This window comes from Myxine glutinosa, chromosome 10 (assembly GCF_964187855.1).
Source record: "Myxine glutinosa chromosome 10, kmMyxGlut1.1, whole genome shotgun sequence".
Taxonomy (NCBI): domain Eukaryota; kingdom Metazoa; phylum Chordata; class Myxini; order Myxiniformes; family Myxinidae; genus Myxine; species Myxine glutinosa.
The window spans coordinates 34111509-34138864 of record NC_136270.1 but is presented as its reverse complement, the minus strand read 5'-3'; the positions used below and the strand labels follow the sequence as shown (position 1 = coordinate 34138864).

At 44.4% G+C, this 27356-nt stretch overlaps 1 protein-coding gene across 7 annotated transcripts in view; it reads left to right on the top strand.

Moving 5' to 3' along the window:
* LOC137434450 (NEDD4-like E3 ubiquitin-protein ligase WWP2) overlaps positions 1–27356 on the top strand; it is a 130339-nt gene that overhangs the window by 94525 nt on the left and 8458 nt on the right. For all 7 annotated transcript variants that reach the window (XR_013624709.1, XM_078785546.1, XM_068127454.2 and 4 more), the window contains 7 exons: positions 5069–5200; positions 14650–14731; positions 14887–14958; positions 25264–25352; positions 25541–25700; positions 25856–25989; positions 26673–26813. Coding sequence is in view for 6 of the 7 variants with exons in the window: in XM_078785546.1 (XP_078641672.1) it covers positions 5069–5200; positions 14650–14731; positions 14887–14958; positions 25264–25352; positions 25541–25700; positions 25856–25989; positions 26673–26813 (810 nt within the window). In the remaining variant the exon portion in view is untranslated. The remainder of the gene's footprint in view (positions 1–5068; positions 5201–14649; positions 14732–14886; positions 14959–25263; positions 25353–25540; positions 25701–25855; positions 25990–26672; positions 26814–27356) is intronic.

The following is a 27356-nucleotide window of genomic DNA, read 5'->3' as shown; positions in this document are numbered from 1 at the left end:
TCCTGACACCATTATTGTGCATAATAGTGTGAATCATAAATAAACCTGTGTTCTTCCTTCCATTCGATCGTTCTTGTGATTTCCTCATTGGCTAAGCGTGGTACGAATAGAACCACTTTAATCGGGGTCCAATATCAACGGTGACTGCACGGACCACGTGGTACGCAATCCGCTCGGTGTACTCAAATTACACGTGGCTCGTGCGAGGCTTGGTTCTCCCTTCCCTGGCGGCGCGGGTACGAGCGAGACTTGGTCCCGAAACCCTATCTTGCGTTTGCCCGGAAGAGGCGTTTCAAGTCTCTCGGTTACACCAAGCCCAGAAAGAACAAGGGGCTTAATCCCCCCTTGGTAAGGGTAAGAAGGGCGGCGGAGAACCGTAACAATATATTGTTACGGATCTCAGAGACGGCACTCCCCTTAGCAAGGGGGGGGGTTAATCCCCTTGGCCTGTTAAGCTGGCCGTCTCTAGTCCTGGTACTTATAACGCTCATTTGCGGGGTGAAATTGGTCAGGGTTATTGGTCAAGGTGTTCTCCCGAATACCTTTACCAATCCCTCCGCAAAGCAGGGAGACTAGTACCGCTCGAACCACGGACAAGATGGTATTTGCCGAGCGGTTTAGCAATCCGCGATTCGAGCCGTTAGCAATCGACTAACCCGATTCTGAGCGTTGGCCAAATCGTGCCACAGGTACCAATGGGGAAAAGACTAAAGCGGCCGGATGAGAGGAAGCCAAAGAACCAAAAAGGGTAAAGGAAGAACACAGGTTTATTTCTATACTAAAAGAGGAAATGAAAGAAGGGCATTTCCAAGTAGGAAAAAGCAGATACACAGGGCAAACCTTAAAACAGTCTTAATTATCAACGCCCAGGACAAACACACAGACTTACACGAAAGGGGAATAGCAGGCAGGAGTGACTGGAAGGAATGAGAAGGCTCAGGCAGACGGTAGGCGTCGAGGTCCGGCTCCAGGAGTCGCCTCGCGTGGTGGCGGGAAAACCCTGGCAGGCAGCGAGCGCGTATCGTTGACCGCGAGCGGACGTTGCATATAGCGGTGGGACTGGGATGCTCCGTATGTAATAAATGGCTCGTGCCAACGCTCTCTCTCTTGAACAAGGTGGGGGAGATGCCAGTTCATAGCGCACTCCAGCTCCTTCTCTTCTCATCTGTACCTTCTCACTTGTCTCTTCTGAAGCAGTCCCTCGCAGCCGCTTTTATTGCCCGTGTAGGAATCAAGCCGCCGGCTCTGATGACACGCCTACCGGTTGGCTCACCACGGCGCTGGTTGGCCGGCAAAGGGCTCGCTGACTCCACCTCTGATGATGCGTCGACGTGCCACGCCCTGTTCTTGTGGCTCCGCCCCCTTCTTCCTCCGCTTGACCACATGACTTATGGCGGCGTGGTGCCAACAAAAACAGCCCAATGCAACGGCGGCGAACGCGCTGGCAAGCGAAGTATTACAATTTGGAGAGAGCAAAATGGACGGAATGGGGCCTATCTTATTTGATTAATGCAACGCAGATTCAACTATTGGGAACAGATCCTTAACTGAAACACATAATAATGAAATAACTACGGAGAGGTCCTATGGTTCGCTACGTGTTGTACATGGACTAAATAGGGTGCGATCTTTAACAAGCCAATTGATGGGGATATTTACAGGGGAACATTTATAAGGGAAACATTTACTAAAATTTACTAGTGAAGGTTCTAAAAACCGTAACAATATACACTACCGGTCAAAAGTTTTGGAACCCCTCAATTTTTCCAGTTTTAATTGAAATTTATGCAGTTTAATGTCTCAATGTACTCTGAAATTAAGCATAGAACAAATAAACAATTGGAGATAAAGAAATCATAGAATCATTTTGTTTAACAAAATTTAATTTAAATTTTTGACTCAGCAAAGTAGCCACCTTTTGCAGATATAACCGCCGAACACACTCGTGGAATTCTTTCTACAATGGAAATCAAATATTGTTCGGGAGGTTCTTCCCAACACTGTTGCGGAAGTTCCCACAAATGTGTTGCACTTGTAGGTTGCTTTGCTTTCACCCTTCTGTCCAGTTCATCCCAAACCAGCTGATGGGGTTTAAGTCTGGAGACTGTGCTGGCCATTCCATGATTTGAAGCCTACCATCTTGTTCTTTTCCTCGAAGGTAGTTTTGACATAGCCTGGAGGTGTGTTTAGGGTCATTATCTTGCTGTGGGATGAACCCCTGACCAACTGGGCGTATACCAGAGGGTATTGCGTGGCGCTGCAAAATGCTGTGGTAGCCCTTTTGGTCCAGGGTGCCAGTCACTCTGTGCAAGTCGCTGACTGGATCCAGCAAAAGAGCCCCAGACTATCACGTTTCCTCCTCCATGTTTGACAGTCGGTGTCACACACTGAGGAACCATCCTTTCGCTACTCGACGGCATACAAAGACCCTGCGTGATGAACCAAAGATTTCAAATTTTGATTCATTGGTCCATAAGACCTTTTTCCAGTCTTCAGTAGTCCACTGGTGGTGTTTCATGGCCCAGGCAAGCCTCTTTTTCTTATTTTGCCATCTTAGCAATGGCTTTCTTGCTGCCACTCGACCTGTCAAACCCGCAGCTCGAAGTCTTCTCTTCACAGTTGAAACTGAGACTTGCTTACTTCGACCAGTGTTAAGCTGTGCTTGAAGCTGTTGTCCTATGAGCCGCCTATCACGCAAGCTGTTGACTCTCAGAAACTTGTCTTCTGATTCTGTTGTGGCTTTGGGTCTGTGTTACGGATTTGTCACTTCCGTCGTTGTGGTTTTCATCCACTGTAAGCATTTTTGGTTCCATGTACTATTATTGTTATTGTTTAAGTGAAATGGAGATAACTGTTGCCAAAAGGTGAAAAAATTAGTGTTTTAAAAGAAACCGGAAACGGGATCGGGAGAAAACCGGAAGAGAAGAAGAGGAAGCCAAAAAGCGGAGCAAGTGAGGTCTGGAAGAAAAGCCGAGCTGCTTTGAGGTCTCGAGGAGACGCTGGCGAACGGGGGTCACGAGCGAACTTTGGGTTTCCTGCGAAAGGGATTCCTGTGACAGAGTGGTTATCGCTGTGACAGATAAACCTGCGTGTCGGGTTTTGCGGTTGATTCCGAAGAGAATCGTTGGAGAGCAGGTACGCCTCCAGTATGGGCCCGCCCGCCATTTCGCCTCGCTCCCGCCATTTTGCATCGCTCCAGCCATTTCACGGCACCCAGCCGTTAGTCTGGTTTGCGAGTGTTACGTGGATTTCGATTGGGAATTTGTGGTTCTCCGTTTGGGAGCCGCTGAACGTTCATACCCGAAGGTGTGATTTCCCAGTCGCCTTTTGGGTGCACCTTTGCGCCTCTTTGGCAGCGTTGACTGTCAGCCGACTTGGATTCTGGTCTCGATTCGACATTTTTCTTGCGATCACCGGAGCGTGGATCGACTTTGGCTTAGTGCCGGGATAGTGACTTTGGGAATGTTCTTTTCGCTCACTTGGAGCACAGTGAGTTCTTGAATAAGAAACTGATGGTACCATCATAGGAATTATATGGTATTTTTGTGGTGCAATTGAAACGTATTGTACTTGTGCTGTTATACTTGTGTGACCTTAATACAATACTTGTTTTTGGTAACAATTGGTTGGTGTGGTTTCACCATTGGTCATTGACACACATTATAACACATCTTTCTGCCGTGACTCCTTTCGGGGCTCGGAGGTACACCGTGACCGGGGTTTGGGGAGGAGCACATAACAGTCTGCCAGACCTCTTCCTGTCAGAGTTTCCTCCAGTTTCCAATATACTACTTCCTGCAGTGCAATATTGTCCAAATAATGCTTCAGAGGGTGTAATAACAGTCTGTTCCAATACTGCTTTTATACAGACAGGTGGTTTGTAATCAAGTAATCAGCAGAGGTTGGGACACCTGTAGGAATTGTTTGCATCAACTTTCAAGGCTTAATTTACTTACATTGCTGCAGAACAGCTGCAAGTTGTTAACCCATTGCTTGTTCCCTGAAGAAGGCCTTTTTTTTTTTTTCAATATAATTATGCCATTTACATTATTTTCCCGTTTTTGTTCACCTGAACTTTATTTTTAACCTCGAGCAGTTTACTGCTTACCTTTGTACCATTTCAGGTTATTCACTGGGCATTAAACTGCGTAAATTTCAATAAAACTGGAAAAATTGAGGTGTTCTAAAACTTTTGACCCGTAGTGTAGAAATATATAAATAATATGTTATGTTACATGACACATACTTGTCGACGCATACAGATTATTTTATTATTCGGATCACAACTTGTACATTATTACATTAATAACAGAAGAGATTGTCCATTATAAGACAGCATGAATGCATGTTGTTGTTGTTGTATTAAATCATAACTTAGGATGTCATGTGGTATAACTCCTGATTCTGCTTTGTGTGTAATTGATCAATTCAACACAAAATTAGCGAACTGTTTGGATAGAAAGAACAGTTGAAACAAATAAGAAGTAAATACCTTTGCTTTAAATGGTAATTGATCAGCCGTGAGAAAGGGAATCTGCAAAAGGGAATCCCCCTCTCACCATGGATCAATTACCATTTAAGTTTTAAGTCATTTACTACTTATTTGTTCTGATTCTACACTTAGCTCGTTTTAACAGCAACAGATTTATTCTCATCACCACACACAGAAATGAGTCGTTTTGGCTCTCCATTCCACGCAACAAACCCCTTGCTTTACCATATTTTCCTCCTTTCTGGATCACGAGGTGCATGATGCATCTTCCTTCTTCTGTTTGATGGATTGGAACAGCACGACATCGTTTACACCCTAAAGCTGACTTCAGAATAAAAATATATATAATGATGATATGTAAATATGACGGAATCCACTCAGATGCACAAATTTAGTCATTCGCTCGGTTAAGATGAGTAACGAGATGGCGTCTTGCAGTCATGTGATCACGCGAGTTTGCTGAACTCTGGTATTCTATGGCTCTGACCTGGAACATCCATTTATGTACTGTTTGGGTATTAATGCTGTCTTACGCTAGGTTAAGAAGGTTGTTTATGTTTTTTGTTTTTTTTACAGAATTGTCAGTGAGGAACCACTACCAGAGGGCTGGGAGATGCGTTACACTAATGAAGGCGTTCGCTACTTTGTGGACCATAACACACGCTCCACCACCTTTCAGGATCCTCGTCCAGGGGCAAAAACTGCTGGGTAACTTCCTGCTGTCCAAAAAAAAAAAAAAATCACATTCATTGTGCTTAGGATTAGGCTGTTGACGTATATTATGGTTGCACAACAAGTATATTTTTATTGTTTCATTGACATATGATACATACTCCAAGGTTTCAGTCTTGATAGATTATGCTTTAAAAGTACCAAAATGTTTGCATGATAAAAAGTCATTTTTATGGTCAGAAATGGCTGAGAATCTTAATGCAGAAGTGACCCTCTTGGAACCCTGCGCTGCAGGGCCACAGACCCCCAGGCTGCAGTAGTATGACCCAAGACTGGCAATATTTCATTTAGACGTGTAACTGAAAATACTAGATACATCACTGCCTATATTACTAGATGCATTTTGTTTAGTGAGTGTGTTCCAATTGTCTGACAACAAACAGATTTTGAATATCTCATTGAATTAGATGGTATTCATAGAATACTGTCGCGCAACCGCCGAAATTAATATCTGGCGGTCGCGGATGCCGATCACGAAGGCTTTAACTCCGAGGCAGAAACTCAATGGCGGATTCCAAAATCTAAAACACCTAAGCGCGCGGAATGGAGGGAAGCGGCGAAAGTCCCCGCAGCCTTAACTATCAAATCAATCAGGAAACTGCGTTCAGGAATTTGTACAAAAACGAATATAAGGGTTTATTGAATAAAGGCAGGGACAGGAAAAGCACGCGCTGGTAAATCTAATATCCTAATCAGGACGTCCCCACTCACACTTCAGATACAAACGAGGGGCTGCGAACTAAAGAAAAGAAACACGTTCGTTGTGTAAAATGTAATCGCGGATGCGGCCTTATCTCATCTTGTCGTCTTGTCCGTCCAATCTCCGCTGCACACCACGAGGTCCCTTGCTCCAGCGCCCCAGCACCGCGAAGGCCCGGGCCAGCGCCCACTCCAGGCTCCTCGTCGACCCCCACGAGGTCCGTGCACCAAAGGTCCAACGCAGGGCTGCACGAAGCAAGCAAACTCCACTTGGGCTCTGACTCACAAGCCAACTCTCAAGCCAACCAGGGCCAGGACTCTGCTCACAAGCCAACTCAGGATCGCACCGGGACTCTCTCAAGCTGTGAACTGCGAACCGTGAACTTAAAAACCTTCTCACTGCCAGGAATGTCACTTGACTGCCAGTCCTACTCCATCTGCCTGTGCACACGAACTCTTGACTCAGATCTGAACTCTCCACTGCCCGAAATGGCGTCCGGCCCCCGTTAATATCCCCAGCCGATGACGTCAGCATTGGCGCACTGCTCTGCCAATCAGAGCCTCCACCGACTCGCCGGCTCGTCCAGGGGCATGCCCACTGCGTCTCTCACTCCCGCTCCTGCCTTGGTCACAGCACGTGCTATGCGAGGCAGGTAGGCCTCTCGGAGGTGCAAATGGTGGCAGCCATTATCGGCGGTGTTCCAGCCCGATTTCTTCCGAAGTCATGTCAGGGGGGAAGGGCATCATTAATGTTGTACTAAAGGTCCTAACTAGTGTCTATGTGGTCTGCAGTGCCAAAATGGACAAAGGTTTGGCTAACCAGGTGAAACGTACAAGGGCTCTACTCATTAACCCCAACACTACCTATCACCCGAATCTCCTGGTAGATTCACAATCATACATCTTAGCCGACAAAACGCCTCCACATGACTTATTACAGGTAGATTCCCTATCGCGACAGTCGAAGCATGTTACCTACTCAGATCTACTCTGCTCTACATATGTCACTACCCAAATTTGTAACAATACTTACCCTGCCTACGCAGTCAACTTTGTGCGAGCCAACTCTACTGTTTTTGAAGGGGGTTTTTTTTTTCTTTGATCCATTATGGCTGCCAGACCATGTGAGCGATGACATCATAAGTTTATCTTTTCTAATACAATTGTTGCGTAGATCACGCTCCGGAAATTTCAAACAGACAGACTGTGTTGTACTTGTTGAATTATGACATCATAATGAAGGCACTGATGACATCATCATTAACATATCTTATTCCCCATGGGGAGTACATGACAACGCACCATGTTTTTTTTTTTGTTTTTTTTTCCATTGAGTGTTTTCGGAGAGATGGAGGTGTAATGTTTTTCCAAGATGGCGTCAGTTCCACGTGACCTGATGTCATAATTATAAAAAAAAAAAAAATTGGACAGGCGGAGGTGCTCTTATGGTAAAATTGTGTCGATCGGATCAACGGTTGCTGAGAAAATGAATTTCAAAAATGCAGACACATACGCCGTACGTACGCACACCACAGGTACCCAACCGAATGCCTAACCCTGCTTTTCGCTTTGTGAGCGCAGGGTCATCAAGTCGTGATGATCTCGGGTGATCGAGAAAATGAGTGCGCTTTTGACTAAGGCTGTTATAAGATCCGGTGCCTTCGCTAGTAACCTGTAAAAAATCAATTGATTCTTCAGAACCATTAACAAAGGGCAAAGTGTGAGGCTTAACTTTTTAGTAGGTTTTATGTTTATGGTTTGACAATGGCTGCTTGGTCATCTGGCTCTGGATGAGCATTGTTCATATGGTGATGCAAACTGATGAGTCCTATTGTTGTATAGACCTATTTTTGTAGGTCTATACAATTATTTTGGCTTTCTCACTCGATTTGTGTATGTATTCTCCTTGATAATTTTAAACAAAAAGGTGCCTGGCATAAATTAGATCCAGGTGTATGAGGGAAATGGTATTTAGTCCATGGGCCAGACCAGATATCGGTACCATATTGGGGGCAAATCTTTAGTGGTACTACATTATTGGTTGGGTCCATATAAGTGAATTAATATGTGATAGCCTTTCCAGAAGAGTAGCTTAGTCTATTTATTTTGCAATTTACTGTTTCGGTACCCTCCGATATTTGTGTATATTGGTAGTATCATTCAAAATGATGTAACATATTCCTATTAGTCAATTATCAACAAATAATATGCCTTAGGTATCCACAACAAGTTGCTTTTAGTATTACAATCAAATATATTGAGCTAAGCATACACATTTTTGAGTTCGTAGTTAAAATAGCGCTGATTTGCATGTAAAATTTGATTGAATTTGTGGAATTTATGAATATGATTTGTTAAAAAAATATTTTAGATGTCCTATAGGTTCCCCATTACTAGTGTATCATCTAAATGGGTTAATTATGTTTTGGGGGAATCAAAAACTATGATGATCGATGGTAATTTGTTGATTTTACAGACGTTTTCCTTACCCTAACCCCAGCCGATGACGGCGTCCGGCTACTTATACATTAAGCTACTTATACTACGGCTACTTATACTACTTATACTACGGCTACTTATACTACGGCTACTTATACTACGGCTAATCAACAAATCAAAAAGCATACACATTTTTGAGTTCGTAGTTAAAATAGCGCTGATTTGCATGTAAAATTTGATTGAATTTGTGGAATTTATGAATATGATTTGTTAAAAAAATATTTTAGATGTCCTATAGGTTCCCCATTACTAGTGTATCATCTAAATGGGTTAATTATGTTATGATCGATGGTAATTCAAATCGATGGAATCGATGGAATCAAAAACTATGATGATCGATGGTAATTTGTTGATTTTACAGACGTTTTCCTTACCCTAACCCAAAAATGCAAACAGTGACCGGAACTCGGCATTTTGCATTGCAGCTCCTTACTTACTTACTTATTGGGAGGCAGGAAGACATTGGGAGGCAGGATGTTGGATGGTGGATGAAGCAAATTCGAACAGTCTTGGTTCATTCCACTTAGTGGCAAGGCGATACGAACAGTTACTGCTGATTGTTTCGGTGAGGCACAAATGCCCTGAAATAGGGTACTGCTCACACCCGTATGGACTGGCGACCGCGAGTGTAAATACTAGCTACCGAAAGCAATTGCAGCTCCAATTTAACCAAATTTCCAAGCTTATTGTTATGTTTGAAGTTTTACATTGGAGATTCCATTAAACTAAGGTTTGGGCCAAGAAAAATATATTTCCTGTCTCTGGTCAGCGCGCGCATCGATTTTGACCCTGCGCTTCAACAATTTTTTTCTTTTTCAAATTTCCAACGGTACCTACAACAGCGCGCGCCTGTTGTTGCCGGGCCGGCGCGCTATCTCGGGAAATAAGGGTCTGTGAGGGTCGAGATTGGTATCGACGTTCGCGCACGGTTCTCCCCTACGAAACTACGTTTATTTTGTCCAAATCCAACTAGCCGTTCCAAAGATATGAGTAGGTTTGTGTGCCCTGCCATCATGAATCCAATCGGCTGGATATTGTCTATCGAAACGAAGACGTTCCTTGTCGGGTTCGTGTGAAGCAACCAGAAGGCCTAGAGAGCTGCGGGTGGTCTCGTTAGTTAGGCCTGCATCCTATCTCGTTTGTCATGAAGTTGTAACTGTCTGTGATAATCTGGTGGACTGGGAGAACAGATCGTGGGAGACCATCGGCCTGTTAGACCACTTGCGCATGCGCAGTGTTGACGCGATCGACGCATTGGAATGTTTGATGGTACGGTACGGCGAGGCGATCTCGAGAACGAGATGGCAGTCTATAATATGCTTGAAGAACTTAATAATTTTCAGAATATATACATTTTAAAATAACTTAAGCTTGTGTTCATTACTTACAAAAAGGCCTACAAGTCCCATTGGCTGTCTTTAATTTTTCTCTGGACGGCGCCATGGCAGATGGAGAACCGCAAGGCATGAGGACACAAAAAACACCTTTAAATGTGCAATGCATGCTTTTCAAAAAAAACAAACAAAAAAAACAACGCATCGCTGCATCAATTCTGGTACTTTGGTCTGACCAGGGACCAGCAATATATTTTTTTCGGCCTTATCTAAATTGGGGCAAATGGGGCCTGTGCAAGGCACCAAAATATATTTCAGGGGAATAACACACATAAATTTATAAAAATCAACAAAATTTTACATTGCAATTCTGGCATAATTTCCACATTAATAGCAAAATATATCAACAAAATGTGAGTGAGTGTGGAAAAGGAGACTCAAGGTATTATATGTATTATTGTGTGCTTATTATGTTATACTCGTCCACTTGGAGGTATATTTACATAATGAATGAAATTCACGGAGTGCGTTTTTTGGGGGTTTTACGTGCATAGGGTTGATACATTCAAGAGGTAATATCGACCAATAAGCTGCAACTCTGGGATGGCCATCATATCAAAATATGATCTACAGATATATAGAATTTAAAAATCATAACTAGAATTTGCCCCCCCACAGGTGGTACCGATAAGTGAAATTTCAGGTCTGGGCCCACGGACTAATTGCACTGTGATCAACATGAGCAAACAAACAAAAACACAGATTGGATGTTTTGCACTTTACATTGCTTTTTTCCGCTTCCGGTCCCTCGAGCGAGGAGGCTTGCTTCGATCTCTCCACGACATCAAAGTTTGAGTATTTTCCCATTCGTGTCTTTGTCAAATTTCCACTGGTTATTTTATTGTGTATGTGTTGTTGTGTGTTTCTATTTAGTTTTGGTTTTGCAATTATTGCAAATTTGTGTGTAATTAGTCGTTTTTTGTTTTTTTTTGTTCGCACCTCATGCGCGACCTCCCTCCCCCCCCCCCCCCCCCCCGTCAGTATTTTGTGAATATAAGTTCTTTCCTTCATAGAATTTGCTTGTTTCTTTGATTTTCTTTTCTTCCCCCTACCTCTCACGAACATCTTACCGTTTGTCCATCGTTTTAAAAACAAAACAAACAAATAAACGAACAAAGAAAATAAATTCTTTATTAATTCTTTCTCTCCTCCCGGACACGTGCTTGCTCACTCTCCTCCTCGTCTCGACTTGTGCCCTGCCCCCTATATCTCGTTTTTCTTCCACCTCTGCTCCTTTCTCAAATCCACGTCCTCATTTAGAGACTTTATTATTTAAATATGTTTAAACCGCAGCCGTGATGCTGACGCCGCCCTCCCCCCCCCCCCCTCCCAGAATTTCCATGTTTTAAACGTTTCCTAGTGTGTACCCTGGATTAGAATAGGTACACCGTATCCCTGCGTGTCGTAAGAGACGACTAAGAGGGTTGGCGTCAGGAAGGGCATCCGGCCAGAAAAACATTGCCTCAAAAAGAGAACCATGACAATTACAACTACATATGGGCAGGGTACAGCCCGAAGTGGAGATCGGTTTCTGAGGTTTGGGACATAGAATGTAGGGACAATGACAGGGAGATCAGGAGAAGTGGTGGAAGTATTGGTCAGAAGAAGAGTGGACATATGTTGTGTGCAAGAGACGAGATGGAAGGGAAGTGGTGTGAGAATGGTGAAGGGTAGGCAGGGACAGAAATACAAGTTTGTGTGGCAAGGGTGCCCGGAGGGCGTGAATGGTGTTGGTGTCCTGTTTTCTGAGGAGTTTGTAGACAGTGTGGTGAGTGTGACTAGAGTGAGTGATAGGTTGATGATGGTGAAAATGATGATTGGAAAGCTCTTTGTGAACGTCATCTCGGGATATGCTCCGCAGGTTGGTCGGAGCGATGAAGAGAAGGACAAGTTCTGGTGTGCGATAGAGAAGCTGATGGAAAACGTGAAAGATGAGGAAGGTGTTGTGGTAGGAGGAGACCTAAATGGACATGTGGGAAGGAGTATGGATGGTTTTGAGGGAATTCATGGGGGTTACGGATATGGTGTGAGAAATGGAGAAGGTGAAAGGATTTTGGAGTTTGCTGATGGAGCTGATTGTTGATTTGTAATACTCAGTTCCAGAAAGAGGATAATAAGCTTGTTACATAAACGTCAGGTGGGTCGACGACAACCGTTGACTACCTGATGGTGCGTTGGAGAGATAGGGGGCACCTCCGGGACACAAAGGTGATCCCGGGGGAGGAGGCTGTTTCACAGCACCACTTGGTTGTCTGCGACATAAGGGTGAAAGGTGCGAGGAGAGCTCGGCGGGTGAAGTACCAACCGAGAATGAAGGTGTGGAGGTTGAAAGAGGTGAGAGTAAGGGAGGCATTAAAAGAGAGGCTGAGTAGGGTAGAGGATAATGTGGTTGAGCTTGAAAGTAGTTGGATGTCAATGAAAGCTAGTCTGTTGGGAGCCGTTGGTGAGGTATGTGGATGGACAAAAGGACCACCGAGGCACGCGGAAACATGGTGGTGGGATGATGAAGTTGGAAAGAGGATTGACGAGAAGAGGAAGAAGTTCAAGGAGTGGCAGAAGGCGAAGTGTACGGGAGCAGAAACAGCAGAGCATGAAAGTTATAAGGCAGCCAAGAAGGCTGCAAAGAAAGAAGTAGCAAAGGCGCAGGAGGCATGTAGGAAAATGTTCGGAGAACGCTTGGATTCGGAAGAGGGTCAGAGAGCAGTATTCAGGATTGCAAATCAGATAGCGAAAGAGAGGTGCGATGTGATGGGGGTGAGTTGCTTGAAGGATAAAGTGGGACAAATCGTTGTGGACCCAGATGGAATTAAAGGAAGATGGAAAAGATATATGGAAATGCTGTTGAATACAGAGAATGAATGGGATGGCAACATAGAGAGTAACCCAGTTTTAGGACCGGCAGAGAAGATAACTGAGAAGGAAGTTGAGGAAGCGATAAAAGCATTGAAGAGTAGAAAAGCAGGAGGGCGACGGGAGTTGTGGGAGATATGTTGAAGGCAGCAGGAAGTTGGGGTGTGAAGAGAATGACAGAGATCTGTAATCTGGTGGTGAAAGAAAGCCGCATTCCAGTGGATTGGGAACTGAGTACCCTCGTCCCTCTATGCAAGGGGAACGGTGACCCTCTGGAGTGTGGCTCGTACCGAGCGATAAAGTTATTGGAGCATGGAATGAAGGTATTGGAAAGGGTGTTGGAGAGGAGGATAAGGAAGAAAGTGAAGATCGACGAAATGCAGTTTGGATTTATGCCAGGAAGAGGAACGGCAGACACGCTTTTCATTGTGAGGCAGTTACAGGAGAAGTACATGGAGAAGAGGAAGAAGTTGTTTCTTGGGTTTGTTGATCTGGAGAAAGCATTCGATAGGGTTCCACGCAAAGTATTGACATGGGCATTGAGGAAGTTATGAGTGGAGGAATGGTTGATCAGAGTAGTGATGGCAATGTACAAAAGAGCGCGCACAGCTGTAAGGACGAAGGACGGGAACAGTCGTGAGTTTGAGGTGAAAGTGGGAGTGCATCAGGGGTCGGTACTAAGTCCACTACTATTTGTAGCTGTGATGGAGGTGCTGGTTCAGAACGTAAAGGAGGGTTTACCGTGGGAGTTGTTGTATGCAGATGATCTGGTGTATATTGCGGAAAGTATGGATGGACTGAAGGAAAAGATGAACAAGTGGAAGGAATGTATGGAGACAGAAGGTCTGAAGGTGAATTTTGGAAAGACGAAGGTGATGGCAAGTGGTAAAGCATGTGGTGAGGTGGAAAGAACTGTGAAGTGGCCCTGTGCTGTGTGTAGGAAGGGTGTCGGAGTGAACTCCATTCAATGTACAATGTGCGCTGAGTGGGTTCATCAAAAATGTAGTGGTCTGAGAGGGTCATTAACCAGTGTGGCAGCTACATTCAAATGTAAGGTGTGCACAGAGGGAGCTGCAGATGGAGGAAATGTTGAGTTGGATCTTGGAGACGGCGTGAAGCTGGAAGGTGTGAAAACATTTTGCTACCTCGGAGACATGCTGAATGGAGAAGGTGGATCAGACTCGGCAACGGTTGCTCGAGTGAGATGTGCATGGAAGAAGTTTCGGGAACTGAGTGGCGTGCTTATGAGGAGGGGAGTGTCGTTGAAGCTGAAGGGAAAGGTGTATGCTGCATGTGTGAGAAGTGTTATGATTTATGGGAGCAAGACATGGGTAATGAACGTAGAGCAGCAACGAAGGTTGGAAAGGGTGGAAATGCAAATGGTTCGATGGATGTGCGGAGTATCGTTGAGAGAGAGGAAGACAAATGATGAATTGCGAACGATGATGGAAATAGAGCCTGTGGTTGATGCTGTGAAGAGGAACAGGTTGAGATGGTTTGGTCATGTGTTGAGGAAGGATGAAAGTGACTTGTTGAGAAGAGTGATGGAAATGAATGTAGAAGGAAGTAGAGGACGGGGAAGACCGAGAAAGACTTGGCTGAAGGTGGTGGAAGAAGAAATGCGGGCAAGGGGGTTAACAAGGAGAGATGCAGAAAATAGGGCAAAATGAAGAAGATAGTCATGGGGACCGCAAGGCTAACCCCCACTCTAGCAGGGAAAATGGCCTTTAAAATGCATGTTGTTGTGTGTGTTGTATTGCTTTGCTCATCCTTGTGCTGGCAAATTTTTCTTATTTTTATTCCATCGGGTTTTTGGCCTTGGGACTTTGTGGTGGTTGTGAATGTGATTAAAGTTGCTCAGAATGGGGCTTAAATCATTTTTGAGTTTCATATTTTATGCTGTTGCATCTTTTAAAGTTGTACTGTGATTGTGTAAAGTTGTATTCTTTAAAAGAAATAAAATAAACTTCGTTTTAATTCCAGGGCAAAAGGGGCATTTGGCGTGCCTATAGCATACGAGCGAAGCTTTCGATGGAAGCTCGGCCAGTTCCGCTATCTATGTCAGGTGAGCTTAATTTGCTGGAATTGCTATGTACAGCACTCACAGCTGCTACAGTTGGACATTTTAGGCCGAATGGCAAATGAGACTTGGGATGCAGTAAAGGCATCTCACCCAATTGTTGTTTTGGTCTCAACATTGACATTTCATTGTATTTTCAGAGCAACGCTTTGCCGGGACATGTTAAGATCAGTGTAACAAGGCAAACGCTCTTTGAAGATTCCTTCCAGCAGGTGAGTGTGTTCAAAAACTGTTGCAATGAGCCTATAATGGTTCTCCCCAACTGCAACAAATGAAACACACACGTCTTATTGTAATACGCAAAATAACTGCACTTGTATAACTGTGATTGGTTGCAAATAAGGGTCTTCCTGCTTACCTCAGTCACTGAAGGTGGATGGAGGTTATGTTATCAACCCCTGTCTGTCTGTCTGCCTGGCTGTTTGTCCGTCTCAGGATATCTCAAAAAGTTGTGGATGGGTTCGGACGAAATTTGGTGAAGAGGTTGAGTGTGTGACGAGGACGAAATTATTTGATTTTAGTTAAGATCCAAATCCAGATCTGGATAATATAAATTTTTAAGTGATTCTTCACCATCGAGAGGATATATACTCATTGCTAATTGAGAGATGGGGCCCAAAAACGATATACTGTCAGACCCCGGCATTCGCAGGGGCATACGTTCCTGGAAAATTCCGCAAATGTGGGGAGCATTGTTTCAATGGGATAAAAGGGGATAAGTTCCCAGCAGTTCATGATTCATGGAAAATTCCGTGAATGTCGGGGCATTGTTACAATGGAGAAGGTGGGGGGGGGGGGGGGGGGTAGGTTCCCGGCGGTTCCTGGTTCATAGGGGAAAATTTTTAAAACTTACATTTTTTTTGACTGTGAATGCACATGATTACAGTTTCATACAAAACGCTGAGAAATAAGATTTTAAAAAACGCAACACCAGGTACCGTTTCTCATGTTCATTGAAGGAATGCAATTACAGTTTATTAAAAGTGCTTAACCAAGCACACTGTAAAATTAAAAAAGCAACAGCAGGTCCCATTTCAAAATTTTATTTGCACAAACACACAACTTTTCAAATGATGATGCGGATGAAGAATAAAAATCCAGTGAACTCCATCTGAAGACGACCACAGGTGAGGATGCAGATGAGTAGTGCAACGAAAGGAATGTATGTGAGGGTCCTGAAGAGTGCACAGATGAGGGCACAGATGAGGTCACTGATGAGTCGTGTACTGAGGGGAGGCAGGGAAGGGTGCTGATGCTCCTGACGTGGCGGGACCCAGACGAAAAAAAATGCGCAATCGAGAGCTGCCTGGCAGATTGCCGCAGGTTTCGATGTAGCTCCTTGTATGGGAGCAGCACGTCATCCAACCCCCTTTTGAAGTTGAGGTAACGCCTCATGACCGGGTCGGCGTCTTGCAGCCTGTCCTCCTCCTCCACCTCCTACCCTATCTCCTCCTCCTTATCCTACACTTCCTCCCCCACCCCCACCCCTCCCAGAAACCTTGGTTTATGGGGCATCCAACTCAAATCACCTTCTCGCCAATCCAAATGGCAATGGCCTTCTCCTTCCGTATGTAGCGAATGGTGGATTAATTGATTCTATACAGTATGCCCACAGAGGCCGCACTCTCTCCTCTCGAAAGCCGGTCCAGCAGCTCCACTTTTGGGCTCAGGCTCATCACTTTCTTCTGCCTCTTGGCAGTCGACGCATCTTCAGCACTGATCTTGCACTTAGGAGCTTGAGTAACAGAACTTCTTTGAGAGGATTGTTGAGAAAGTAGATGGGAGGGTTGTCCATTCGGCCTTTTCAGAGAGACATAGTGAGAGTGTGAGATTTGTCAGGATTGAAAGACATGTTCCACTTGTTTGACCAGTTTGTGATTTTATCCAAGTCTACAGAGAGTGAGGAGGCTGCAGACTGCCGATCTGAGGGTTGAGAGATGGAGCAACAGAGAGTGGAGAGTCATCAGCAAAGAGATAGAGAGGATTTTCCAGAAAGTCAGAGAGATCATTGATGAAGACCAGAAAAAGCACAGGGCCCAGAACACTGCCTTGAGGAACTCCAGCCTGAACAGGAAGGGGAGAAGAGAGAATTCCACTTAGAGCTCCATGTTGACGATGAGAGGAGAGGAGGTCCACGAGCCATGCATGGAGATTTCCATGGATACCATAGGAGGAGAGTTTTTGTGAGCAGGGTGGGGTGCCAGACCTTATCGAAGGCACGAAATATGTCAAGGGAGACGGTTCTGATTTCCTGTTTGGCCTGAAGACCTCCATCCATTGTTGAGACAGCAGAAGCAGCATGTCCAGTGTTGAGTGACCTCGCCTGAATATAAATTGATGTCAGAGAACAAGCCATTGGATAAGAGGAAGGATTTAATATTAGAAGCGATGATGGATTAAGGTTTATTGTGTGAATGGTGGGACATGCCGCACAGCTAGCTTATAGCGCAGCTCAAAAAAAATGTATGCGCCTGCAAAAAAACGTGAAAAACGCAAAGCACAGGTCCACGAATGTAGAAGCAGGTCATGCATGCTACTCATGTAAGATATGTTTTTTGCATACATCCAGCTGTTTTATGCATGGCTGGTGGAAGATGTTTTACAACTGCATTATGCTCATGGCTCGTGAAGATATGTTTTTTGCACCCGCAAAAATACGCAAATCACAGGGCTGCAAATGTAGAAGCAGGTTGCATTTTATCAAACGCGAATATGGATTCCACAAATGTTGGGACCACAAATGTTGAGGTCCAACAGCACTGTATAGCACGATATTTCAAAAAGTTATGGATTATGACCAAACTTGGTGGATGAGTTAGTTAGATGATGAGAATAAGCCAATTAAATTTGTTACGGTCAGCAGATTCGGCCTATCATTGGGATACAAAACGTAAACTGTTCAACCTGGTGGAGGTATGCACTCTACGGAGTGTCATTCTAGGTACCCTCACCAGAGGAGAGGGTATTTCATTTGGGTCAGTATGGTTGTCTGCACACAAGATGAGTGTGTATATTTATTTAATTAGTCCTTCTAGAACCCTAAGACTCTTTACAACCCTAAGTCCCATTGAGACCCCAAAACTTGTAAGATCCTTAAGACCATTTCACATGCCTAAATCCCTCAAGACCTTTTAGAACTTTTATAAACCTAATACACTTTGAGCCCCCTAAGACCTTCGAGACCCCTAAAACACCACTGACCCACTAAGGCCCTTTTAACCCCCTAATAACCTTAAATACCCCTAAAACCCATTGATACCCTTTAGAACTCTTAGACTCAATCTTCCGCTTCCGGTTCTTCCGGCGAGGAAGCGTCCTTCAAGCTCTCCACGTCATCTAAGTTAAGTATTTTCCCATTCGTGTCTTTGTCAAATTTCCACTGGTTATTTTACTGTGTATGTGTTACTGTGTGTTTCTAGTTGGTCTTGGTTTGTAATTCTTGCAAACTTGTGTGTAATTAGTCACAAGTGCCTGGTCCCCTCAAGACTGTGTGCCTTGTCCCTCGAGGCTTCCCTTCCCCCCCCCCCCCCCCCCCCCCGCTGTCGGTATGTAAACTTAAGTTCTTTACTTTGCTTTATTGCATTTTACTTTGATATTATATTCTCCCCCTCCCTCCCCCGAACATCTTACCCTTTGTCTAACGTTTTAAATACAAAAAAAAAAAAAAATCTTTCCTTCTCTCCTCGCAGTCCCCGCCCATGACCACGTGCGTGTTGTCTCGCCTCCTTTAACTCCTTTTTCTTCTAACTCTCCAGCCGATACCCACCTTTCCAATTCTAGTTTCCACCATACTCATTCAACCCTTTCTCCTTCTTTCTCAGATCCACGCCCCCACTTCAGGGACTTTTCCCAGATTGTTTTTCACGGTTTTGTTTAAATATGTTTAAACTTTTCCCAGCAGTTTTATTCAGTGGTATATTACAACACACTGTTTTTCTTCCTACTTAAAAGGCTTTTTTCACCTTCCTCATCAAATCCTTCCATTTCAAAAACAAATTCAATATCTTACGGTTCTTCCTTTCTACATTCTCTAAGCTCTTCTGATGAAACTGCCAAAATCAAGGACTCTGCTCACCTTCACGCTTTCATTCCTCTTTTCTCCTGCCTCTGGAACAATCTCCCACACACTCTTCAATCCCTCTCCTCCCTCCAGGTCTTCAAAACAGCTGTACACCACCATCTCATCTTCCTCCATCCAAAACCTTGATCTTTTCTACCCCCGTTAAAACACCCCAAATCCACCTCTTTCAATCCCCAACTTCTTTCCTGAAATTCCTAGTAGTGTTCATTTGCTTTATACTGTGTACCCATCCCTCCTCCCCCAACCATCCCCCTTCCACAGATCTACCGACGTCCCTGTTCTCCACTGTTGTTGTGCTTGTGTGTTTCCCTCTGTCCCCCTCTTGTCTCCCGCTCCCTTCATTGTATGCTTTATGTGTCTGTGCATATTTTTATGTTTAATGTGCTAGCTCTTACATGAGCCTCGATTCTGTATCCAAAAAAGAAAAGAAAAATCGAAAAAAATTAACTTTTAGACTCTTTACGGCTTACACCCTTAACAACCCATTACACCCTTAAGACCCTGTTACACCCTTAAGACCCTGTTACACCCTTAAGACCCTGTTACACCCTTAAGACCCTGTTACACCCTTAAGACCCTGTTACACCCTTAAGACCCTGTTACACCCTTAAGACCCTGTTACGCCCTTAAGACCCTGTTACGCCCTTAAGACCCTGTTGCGCCCTTAAGACCCTGTTGCGCCCTTAAGACCCTGTTACGCCCTTAAGACCCTGTTACACCCTTAAGACCCTGTTACGCCCTTAAGACCCTGTTACGCCCTTAAGACCCTGTTGCGCCCTTAAGACCCTGTTGCGCCCTTAAGACCCTGTTGCGCCCTTAAGACCCTGTTGCGCCCTTAAGACCCTGTTGCGCCCTTAAGACCCTGTTGCGCCCTTAAGACCCTGTTGCGCCCTTAAGACCCTGTTGCGCCCTTAAGACCCTGTTGCGCCCTTAAGACCCTGTTGCGCCCTCAAGACCCTGTTGCGCCCTCAAGACCCCGTTGCGCCCTCAAGACCCCGTTGCGCCCTCAAGACCCCGTTGCGCCCTCAAGACCCCGTTGCGCCCTCAAGACCCCGTTGCGCCCTCAAGACCCCGTTGCGCCCTCAAGACCCCGTTGCGCCCTCAAGACCCCGTTGCGCCCTCAAGACCCCGTTGCGCCCTCAAGACCCCGTTGCGCCCTCAAGACCCCGTTGCGCCCTCAAGACCCCGTTGCGCCCTCAAGACCCCGTTGCGCCCTCAAGACCCCGTTGCGCCCTCAAGACCCCGTTGCGCCCTCAAGACCCCGTTGCGCCCTCAAGACCCCGTTGCGCCCTCAAGACCCCGTTGCGCCCTCAAGACCCCTCAGTCCTCCAAGACCCTTTAGATCCTCTTGAGCGCTTTCGAACCCCTGAGACTGTTCAACTCCTTCCTATCCTCTAGACCTTCACACCTTGCAGACATTTTTAATACCCTGTAGACCACTTTGACCTTTAGATAGTTTTAGATGTTTTAACACTTTTTAGATCTTTTCAGACAATTCCAACCCTTTAGACCTTAAATTACACCCTTTAGACGCCTTCGACCTTTTCAGACCCTTTGGACACATTTAGACAAATTGATCTTTACAACTTTTCAGACCTTTGACCTTTACACATTTACAACTAAACAATTTAGTCCTTTCATTTAGAATTAACAACTTTCATTTCGTACAACCTTAGTACAACAACTTTCTAGCTCATTGATACCCTTTAGTATCAATTAGTATTAGTATCATCTCTAGTATCACGGGGTTGGACATCCTTCTATTTATTTGCCACACACAATAAAAGTTCTGGTGAGGGTCTGCAATCTCTGCTCTTTCTTCTTTATTTTTGTTTTTTTTTTCAGTTAGCATCCTCCTTTTGCTGTAAAGGCTGTTGACATGCTACATTGTGAACATTTGGTTTCACAGTAGAACGTGGGTAATATTGGAGTGGAAATATATTGTTGCGGATCTCAGCGCCGGCCTTTCCCCTTACCAAGGGGGGGTTAGTCCCCTTGTCTTTTACTAGCCGAAGGGACCCGGGACCTGTGACGTCCTTCCTGGACAGCGTTAAATAGGGTTTTAGGACTATGAATTCGCTATTACCTAAGTACTAACGCTGGCCGGAAACGAGGAAATAAGCCCCGCCCGAATCATGGGTGTTAGTGGAAACGCCGAGCGGTAGCGACCCGTGACCCGAGCCGTTATCAAGGACTAAACCCGATCCAAGCGGTTCGTAATCGTGCCATGCTTACCCAATGAAGGAAATGACTGAAACGGTCGAATTTGGGAAGAAAAGGAATAACAGGTTTATCTACACTTTGTACAATAAGAATAATAATAATAATACACCGTGCAGCCGTAAACAGTCTTAACTTATCCCAAACGGACAAACGGGGCCTGTTCACACACAGACACATTCACACGGGGTTGCAGACGAACAGGTCGATGGTCCAGGGATGGCGTCCAGGCAGCTCGTTCTCCGGTCCCCAACTCGCACCGCGAAGCAGATGAAACAGACGGCAGCGGCCAGGAGCCCTCCGCGTGTCGTTTGGCGCGCACGGGGTAATTATATGGCGGACGGTAAGCTGGCTTTGGCGGTTACACTCGCGGCTCAGCCGCGTACGTAATAAGCGAACAGTTCCAATAACCGCGAACAATGCGCTCTTCAGTCTCTCAATGTGTATCTCAATGCGCTCTCTCAATACAGGTCTCTTGCAGCCAGCCCTCTCACAAAGCGCAATTCACCCAACGAGTCCTTCTCATAAGTCCTTTCGTAAGTGCCTCTCCCTTCTCATCTGCCAACTTCAACACCACACATCCCTTTCTCATCTCCCAACTTCAACACCACGCATCCCTTTCTCATCTGAGGTGGGGGCCTCGCGCCAAGGGTTTTGTTGCCACGCCCTTGGAACCCTCTGGAACTAACCAGACGTTTCTTGCCACGCCCTATCATGCCATGCCCACCGAGCTCTGGTTGGCTGTTGCCCTTACCCTCACCGCCTTCTGACGCGCTGCTTGATGCAGCCACAACTCGACCCTCGCGCTCCTCCCCCTTTTCAGGCCTACCTCGTGGTTACCCGACTAGTTTCGGGCGAAACCAAGGGCAGCGAATGCTGCTGGCGGCCAAAGCGTAACAAACTGCTGCGGGTAGCCCAAAGCGTGACAAATTGAGGGATGCCAAATGGGGCGCGGGATGGATTTTGCCCATGATGGAAATTGGAGGGTGGCCACGTAATGAAAGGACCTAAGCTTATTATTTATTTACACAACGCAGATGTCACTAGGGAAATGGCCTACTCTTACACATACTATGACATAACTAATTCTAATGGGCCTATGTATTGCTTGTGGACTAACTATGGGGGGGCAAACCTTTAACCTTTAATGATGTCAAATGTACACTCTCAAAACCTCAACAATATAAAGGCAGCCATACTAATGCTAGTTTGTCTGTTGGGTTACTGTGACAAATTTGTTTGATCTCAATAACTTATCAGAACTATTAAAATAGTGTACCAAGTTCAGGTGTGAATTTTTGTCCCCCGTCGCTCAGCGGAGCGAAAGGGGGACTATGGCTTTCTCCTCCGTCCGTGTGTCCGTCCGAGTGTGCGTGCGTGCGTGCGTAAGCGAAGGACCGCATTCGAATTTGGTGTGTGGGTGCAACCCACGTCAAAATCCAAGATGGCCGCCGCCATGTATGTCTGATGCCATGTATGTCTGAACCCTGTAACCTGCATATCTTGAAAAATAAGCGAAGTACCAACTTCTAATCTGGTGTGTGGGTGTATCTAGGCATAAGGAAGAACGCTATTGAAAAATGGGTCGCCACGTCAAAATCCAAGATGGCCGCCGCCATGTATGTCTGAACCTTGTGAGATGAATATCTTGAAAAATAAGCGAAGTACCAACTTCTAATTTGGTGTGTGGGTGTATCTCGGCATAAGGAAGAATGCTATTGAAAATTGGGTCGCCACGTCAAAATCCAAGATGGCCGCCACCATATATATGTCTGAACCTTGTGAGCGAAATATCTTGAAAAATAAGCGAAGTACCAACTTCTAATCTGGTGTATGGGTGTATCTAGACACAAGCAAGAACGCTGTTTAAAATTGGGTCGCCACGTCAATATCCAAGATGGCCGCCGCCATGTATGTCTGATGCCATGTATGTCTGTACCTTGTAACCTGCATATCTTGAAAAATAAGCGAAGTACCAACTTCTAATCTGGTGTGTGGGTGTATCTAGACATAAGGAAGAAGGCGATTGAAAATTGGGTCGCCACGTCAAAATCTAAGATGGCCACCGTCTGTCTGAACCGTATGTCTGAACCTTGTGAGATGAATATCTTGAAAAATAAGCGAAGTACCAATTTCTAATCTGGTGTTTGGGTGTATCTCGGCATAAGGACGAACGCTGTTGAAAAGTGGGTCGCCACGATGTATACACAAAGAATTAAGTTAAGCACCCCCCCCGTTTTTTTACAACCTCGCACATTACAAGTTTGTTGTCGTCAAAACAGTGTAATATACCCATGATATTGCTATATTTTCTGGAGAAGTGATATTATGGTCACATAAAAACATAACAATCATGCCGGTTTCAATATTTTATTCTGAATAATTTAAGGTGAAATTTTTTGGGAATTTTAGGCATATTTTCACCTCAATTTAAGTATGGAGCTATAGGTCCATCACGGACAGTGTGGATGACGTTTATGTTTTCTAACGTACAGTCATTGTTCTGAGAAGACCTCTAGCGATCTTTGCGTCAATAACGTGTGTAGGACCCACGTGATCGGATCACTGACTCAACCAATCACTTTTTTTCACTTTGATCACTCAATTTCATCAATGGATAATTGCTAATGTCATACCAATCATTATTTGGTCTCACATACCTTAGAATATATGCCAATGTATACATATACACAAAGAATATATATTAGGGGGTGCTTACCTTAATTCGTTGTGTAGGGGTGCTTAACTTAATTCTTTGTGTATATGTCCGACACTTGTGAGATGAATATCTTGAAAAATAAGTGAAGTACCAACTTCTAATTTGGTGTGTGGGTGTATCTCGCCGTAAGGAAGAACGCTATTGAAAATGGGGTCGCCACGTCAAAATCCAAGATGGCCGCCACCATATATATGTCTGACCCTTGTGATCGAAATATCTTGAAAAATAAGTGAAGTACCAACTTCTAATCTGGTGTGTGGGTGTATCTTGGCATAAGGAAGAACGCTATTGAAAATTGGGTCGCCATGTCAAAATCCAAGATGGCCGCCGCCATGTATGTCCGAACCTTGTGAGATGAATATCTTGAAAAATAAGCGAAGTACCAACTTCTAATTTGGTGTGTGGGTGTATCTCGCCATAAGGAAGAACGCTATTGAAAATTGTCGCGACGTCAAAATCCAAGATGGCCGCCACCATATATATGTCTGAACCTTGTGAGCGAAATATCTCGAAAAATAAGCGAAGTACCAACTTCAAATCTGGTGTGTGGGTGTATCTAGGCACAGAAGAACGCTGTTTAAAATTGGGTCGCCACGTCAAAATTCAAGATGGCCACCGCCATGTATGTCTGAATCTTGTGAGAAGAATATCTTGAAAGATAAGCGAAGTACCAACTTCTAATTTGGTGTGTGGGTGTATCTCGGCATAAGGAAGACCGCTATTGTAAGTGGGTCGCCATGTCAAAATCCAGGACGGCCGCCACCATATATATGTCTGAACCTTGTGAGCGAAATATCTCGAAAAATAAGCGAAGTACCAACTTCTAATCTGGTGTGTGGGTGTATCTAGGCACACGGAAGAACGCTGTTTAACATTGGCTCGCCACGTCAAAATCCAAGATGGCCGCCGCCATGTATGTCTGAACTTTGTGAGATGAATATCTTGAAAAATAAGCGAAGTACCAACTTCTAATTTGGTGTGTGGGTGTATCTTGGCATCAGGAAGAATGCTATTGAAAATTGGGTCGCCATGTCAAAATCCAAGGTGGCCGCCGCCATGTATGTCTGAACCTTGTGAGATGAATATCTTGAAAAATAAGCGAAGTACCAACTTCTAATTTGGTGTGTGGGTGTATCTCGGCATAAGGACGAACGCTATTGAAAATTGGGTCGCCACGTCAAAATCCAAGATGGCCGCCACCATATATATGTCTGAACCTTGTGAGCGAAATATCTTGAAAAATAAGCGAAGTACCAACTTCTAATCTGGTGTATGGGTGTATCTAGGCATAAGGAAGAACGCTATTGAAAATTGGGTCGCCACGTCAAAATCCAAGATGGCCACCGTCTGTCTGATGCCATGTATGTCTGAACCTTGTGAGATGAAGCGAAATATCATATCATAACATGTTTTCTGTGTCTTCCACTTTGTCAACTCACATCACTTCACCGACGGGGGACCTAGGCGTAACGCTTGTTCAACTTGAAAACCTTGCAGATTATGGCCATGAAACCTTATGATCTGCGGAGAAGGCTGTACATCATTTTTCGTGGAGAAGAGGGCTTGGACTATGGAGGATTAGCCAGGTATGATCAAAGTTGTGTGGGCGTGGTGGTAAATAATGCATTTAAAGTGTCTGACTTTTTTTTTCAATTGTCCTGGAATGCACATTGATCACTAAATGTATTTCATTTTTTACAATTTGCAAGTGGGAAATTACTATTTTGATTAATTATTCTTCAGCTCTTCCTTGATGGATCCTTGTTTGTTTTAGGGAATGGTTTTTCCTGCTGTCTCATGAAGTATTGAATCCCATGTACTGCTTGTTTGAATATGCTGGCAAGGACAATTACTGTCTTCAAATAAATCCTGCATCCAGCATCAACCCTGACCACCTGGCTTACTTTCGCTTCATTGGTCGTTTTATTGCAATGGTGAGCACTCCGAAGTACTTTGTGAAAACCAACGCTTCTGCATTTTCCTGTATTTTGGTCTGTCCTGCTGACCCCTCTTCCCACATTCAAACGATGCTGCACTTAGTTTAGGTGCGTGGCTGTGTTGAGAAGTGTACCACACTTGTGTGTGACAGGCACTTTACCATGGACGGTTCATTGACACTGGATTTTCTCTGCCCTTCTACAAACGCATGCTGAGCAAACAGCTCACCATTAAGGACTTGGAGTCCATTGACCCAGAGTTCTACAACTCGCTCATCTGGGTTCGGTATGGTCATTGTATATTAATATTGTACATTTCAGATTAATATTAAATATAATTAATGCATTCAATTTAAATTTTATTGGAATTATAATTTAATTGTCCTTCTGCTCAATATTATACAGTATAATATGGACTCCATTTCCTTCAGCCATCTTTACCATTAATTTGCCTGTTACACTAACACGCCATCAGGAAGTGACTTGCGCACACCGCCTAGGCTCTTGGAGGCACACTTTCCTCAATGAAGAAAGCTACTGCTAAGAGAGGTTGGCTGATGAAAATAAATCAAATAAATGTTAAAATTAAGACCAAGGAAGAATTCTTTCAAAACTTTTAAAGGTAAAACAGCTGTCTTTGGAAGGTTTTTTTTTTGTTTGTTTTTTTTTGTTGTTAATTTGGCCGGATGTAGTACAATCCTTTGTCTCAAGGCGGCACCGGAGATGGTTTGTTTGTAACAAGATCTTGTGATTATAAGTGGTTGCACTTTGAGGAAATGCAGCCCATATTACATAAAACTACTGTCTGCATAACTTAAGCTGGAAAGCATTCATTATTGGATGTCTAGGATGAAAATACTGTATTAATTAGAAATAAAATGTAAGCTTGTACAGGAGCGATCGGCTTTCCATAATATTTTCCCAATCGTCCTTTCATCTCACTCAGTAGTTGTTACTGTTGTAACTCAGGGACAACGACATTGAGGAGTGTGGACTTGAGATGTTTTTTGCGGTGGATATGGAGATCCTCGGAGAACTGAAGTCGCATGACCTGAAACCTGAAGGGAGTGAAGTGCAAGTTTCAGAAGAAAACAAAGAGGAGTACATAAAGTACGTTTCCGTTGTCTGCCCGGTGCCAGCATGGTTTATACATTTATTAATATATGCCAATCACACAGTAGCCTTTAATAAAGACCTTGTGCACAAAGCTTGCATGGCAATGACGTGGCAGTTTAATGATTTGAGTTCCTTAAATTGTTACTTTTTCAACTTTTTTTTTGTATTATGTCTTAAACTCTGCTCTCATTGCCATGTTCTCATAAAGCTTGTTATGCAATGTGCTCACCTTTTCGGTTGGCCTGTTGGCGTTCCCTCTGAAACCCTGGCTCGTGAAGCGGGGAACAATATCCCATGCGTCCATTGTTTGCTAATGCCCTCGTAATTCCTGTAGAAGTACGCTGATGCCGACAATCGTCTATGTGATGGATGTAAAAGCTCCACTATGAGTCTTGGATCACTGTTAAATAAACTACATTTTGCTGTTCTCTTTTTAGTTTAGCACAACCGTGTGCGTAAATTGCTGGCTAAACTGTGGCTTATTGAAAACCAAACCGGTTATTTTATTTTTCTATTTCAAACTCGTTTTAATGCTGC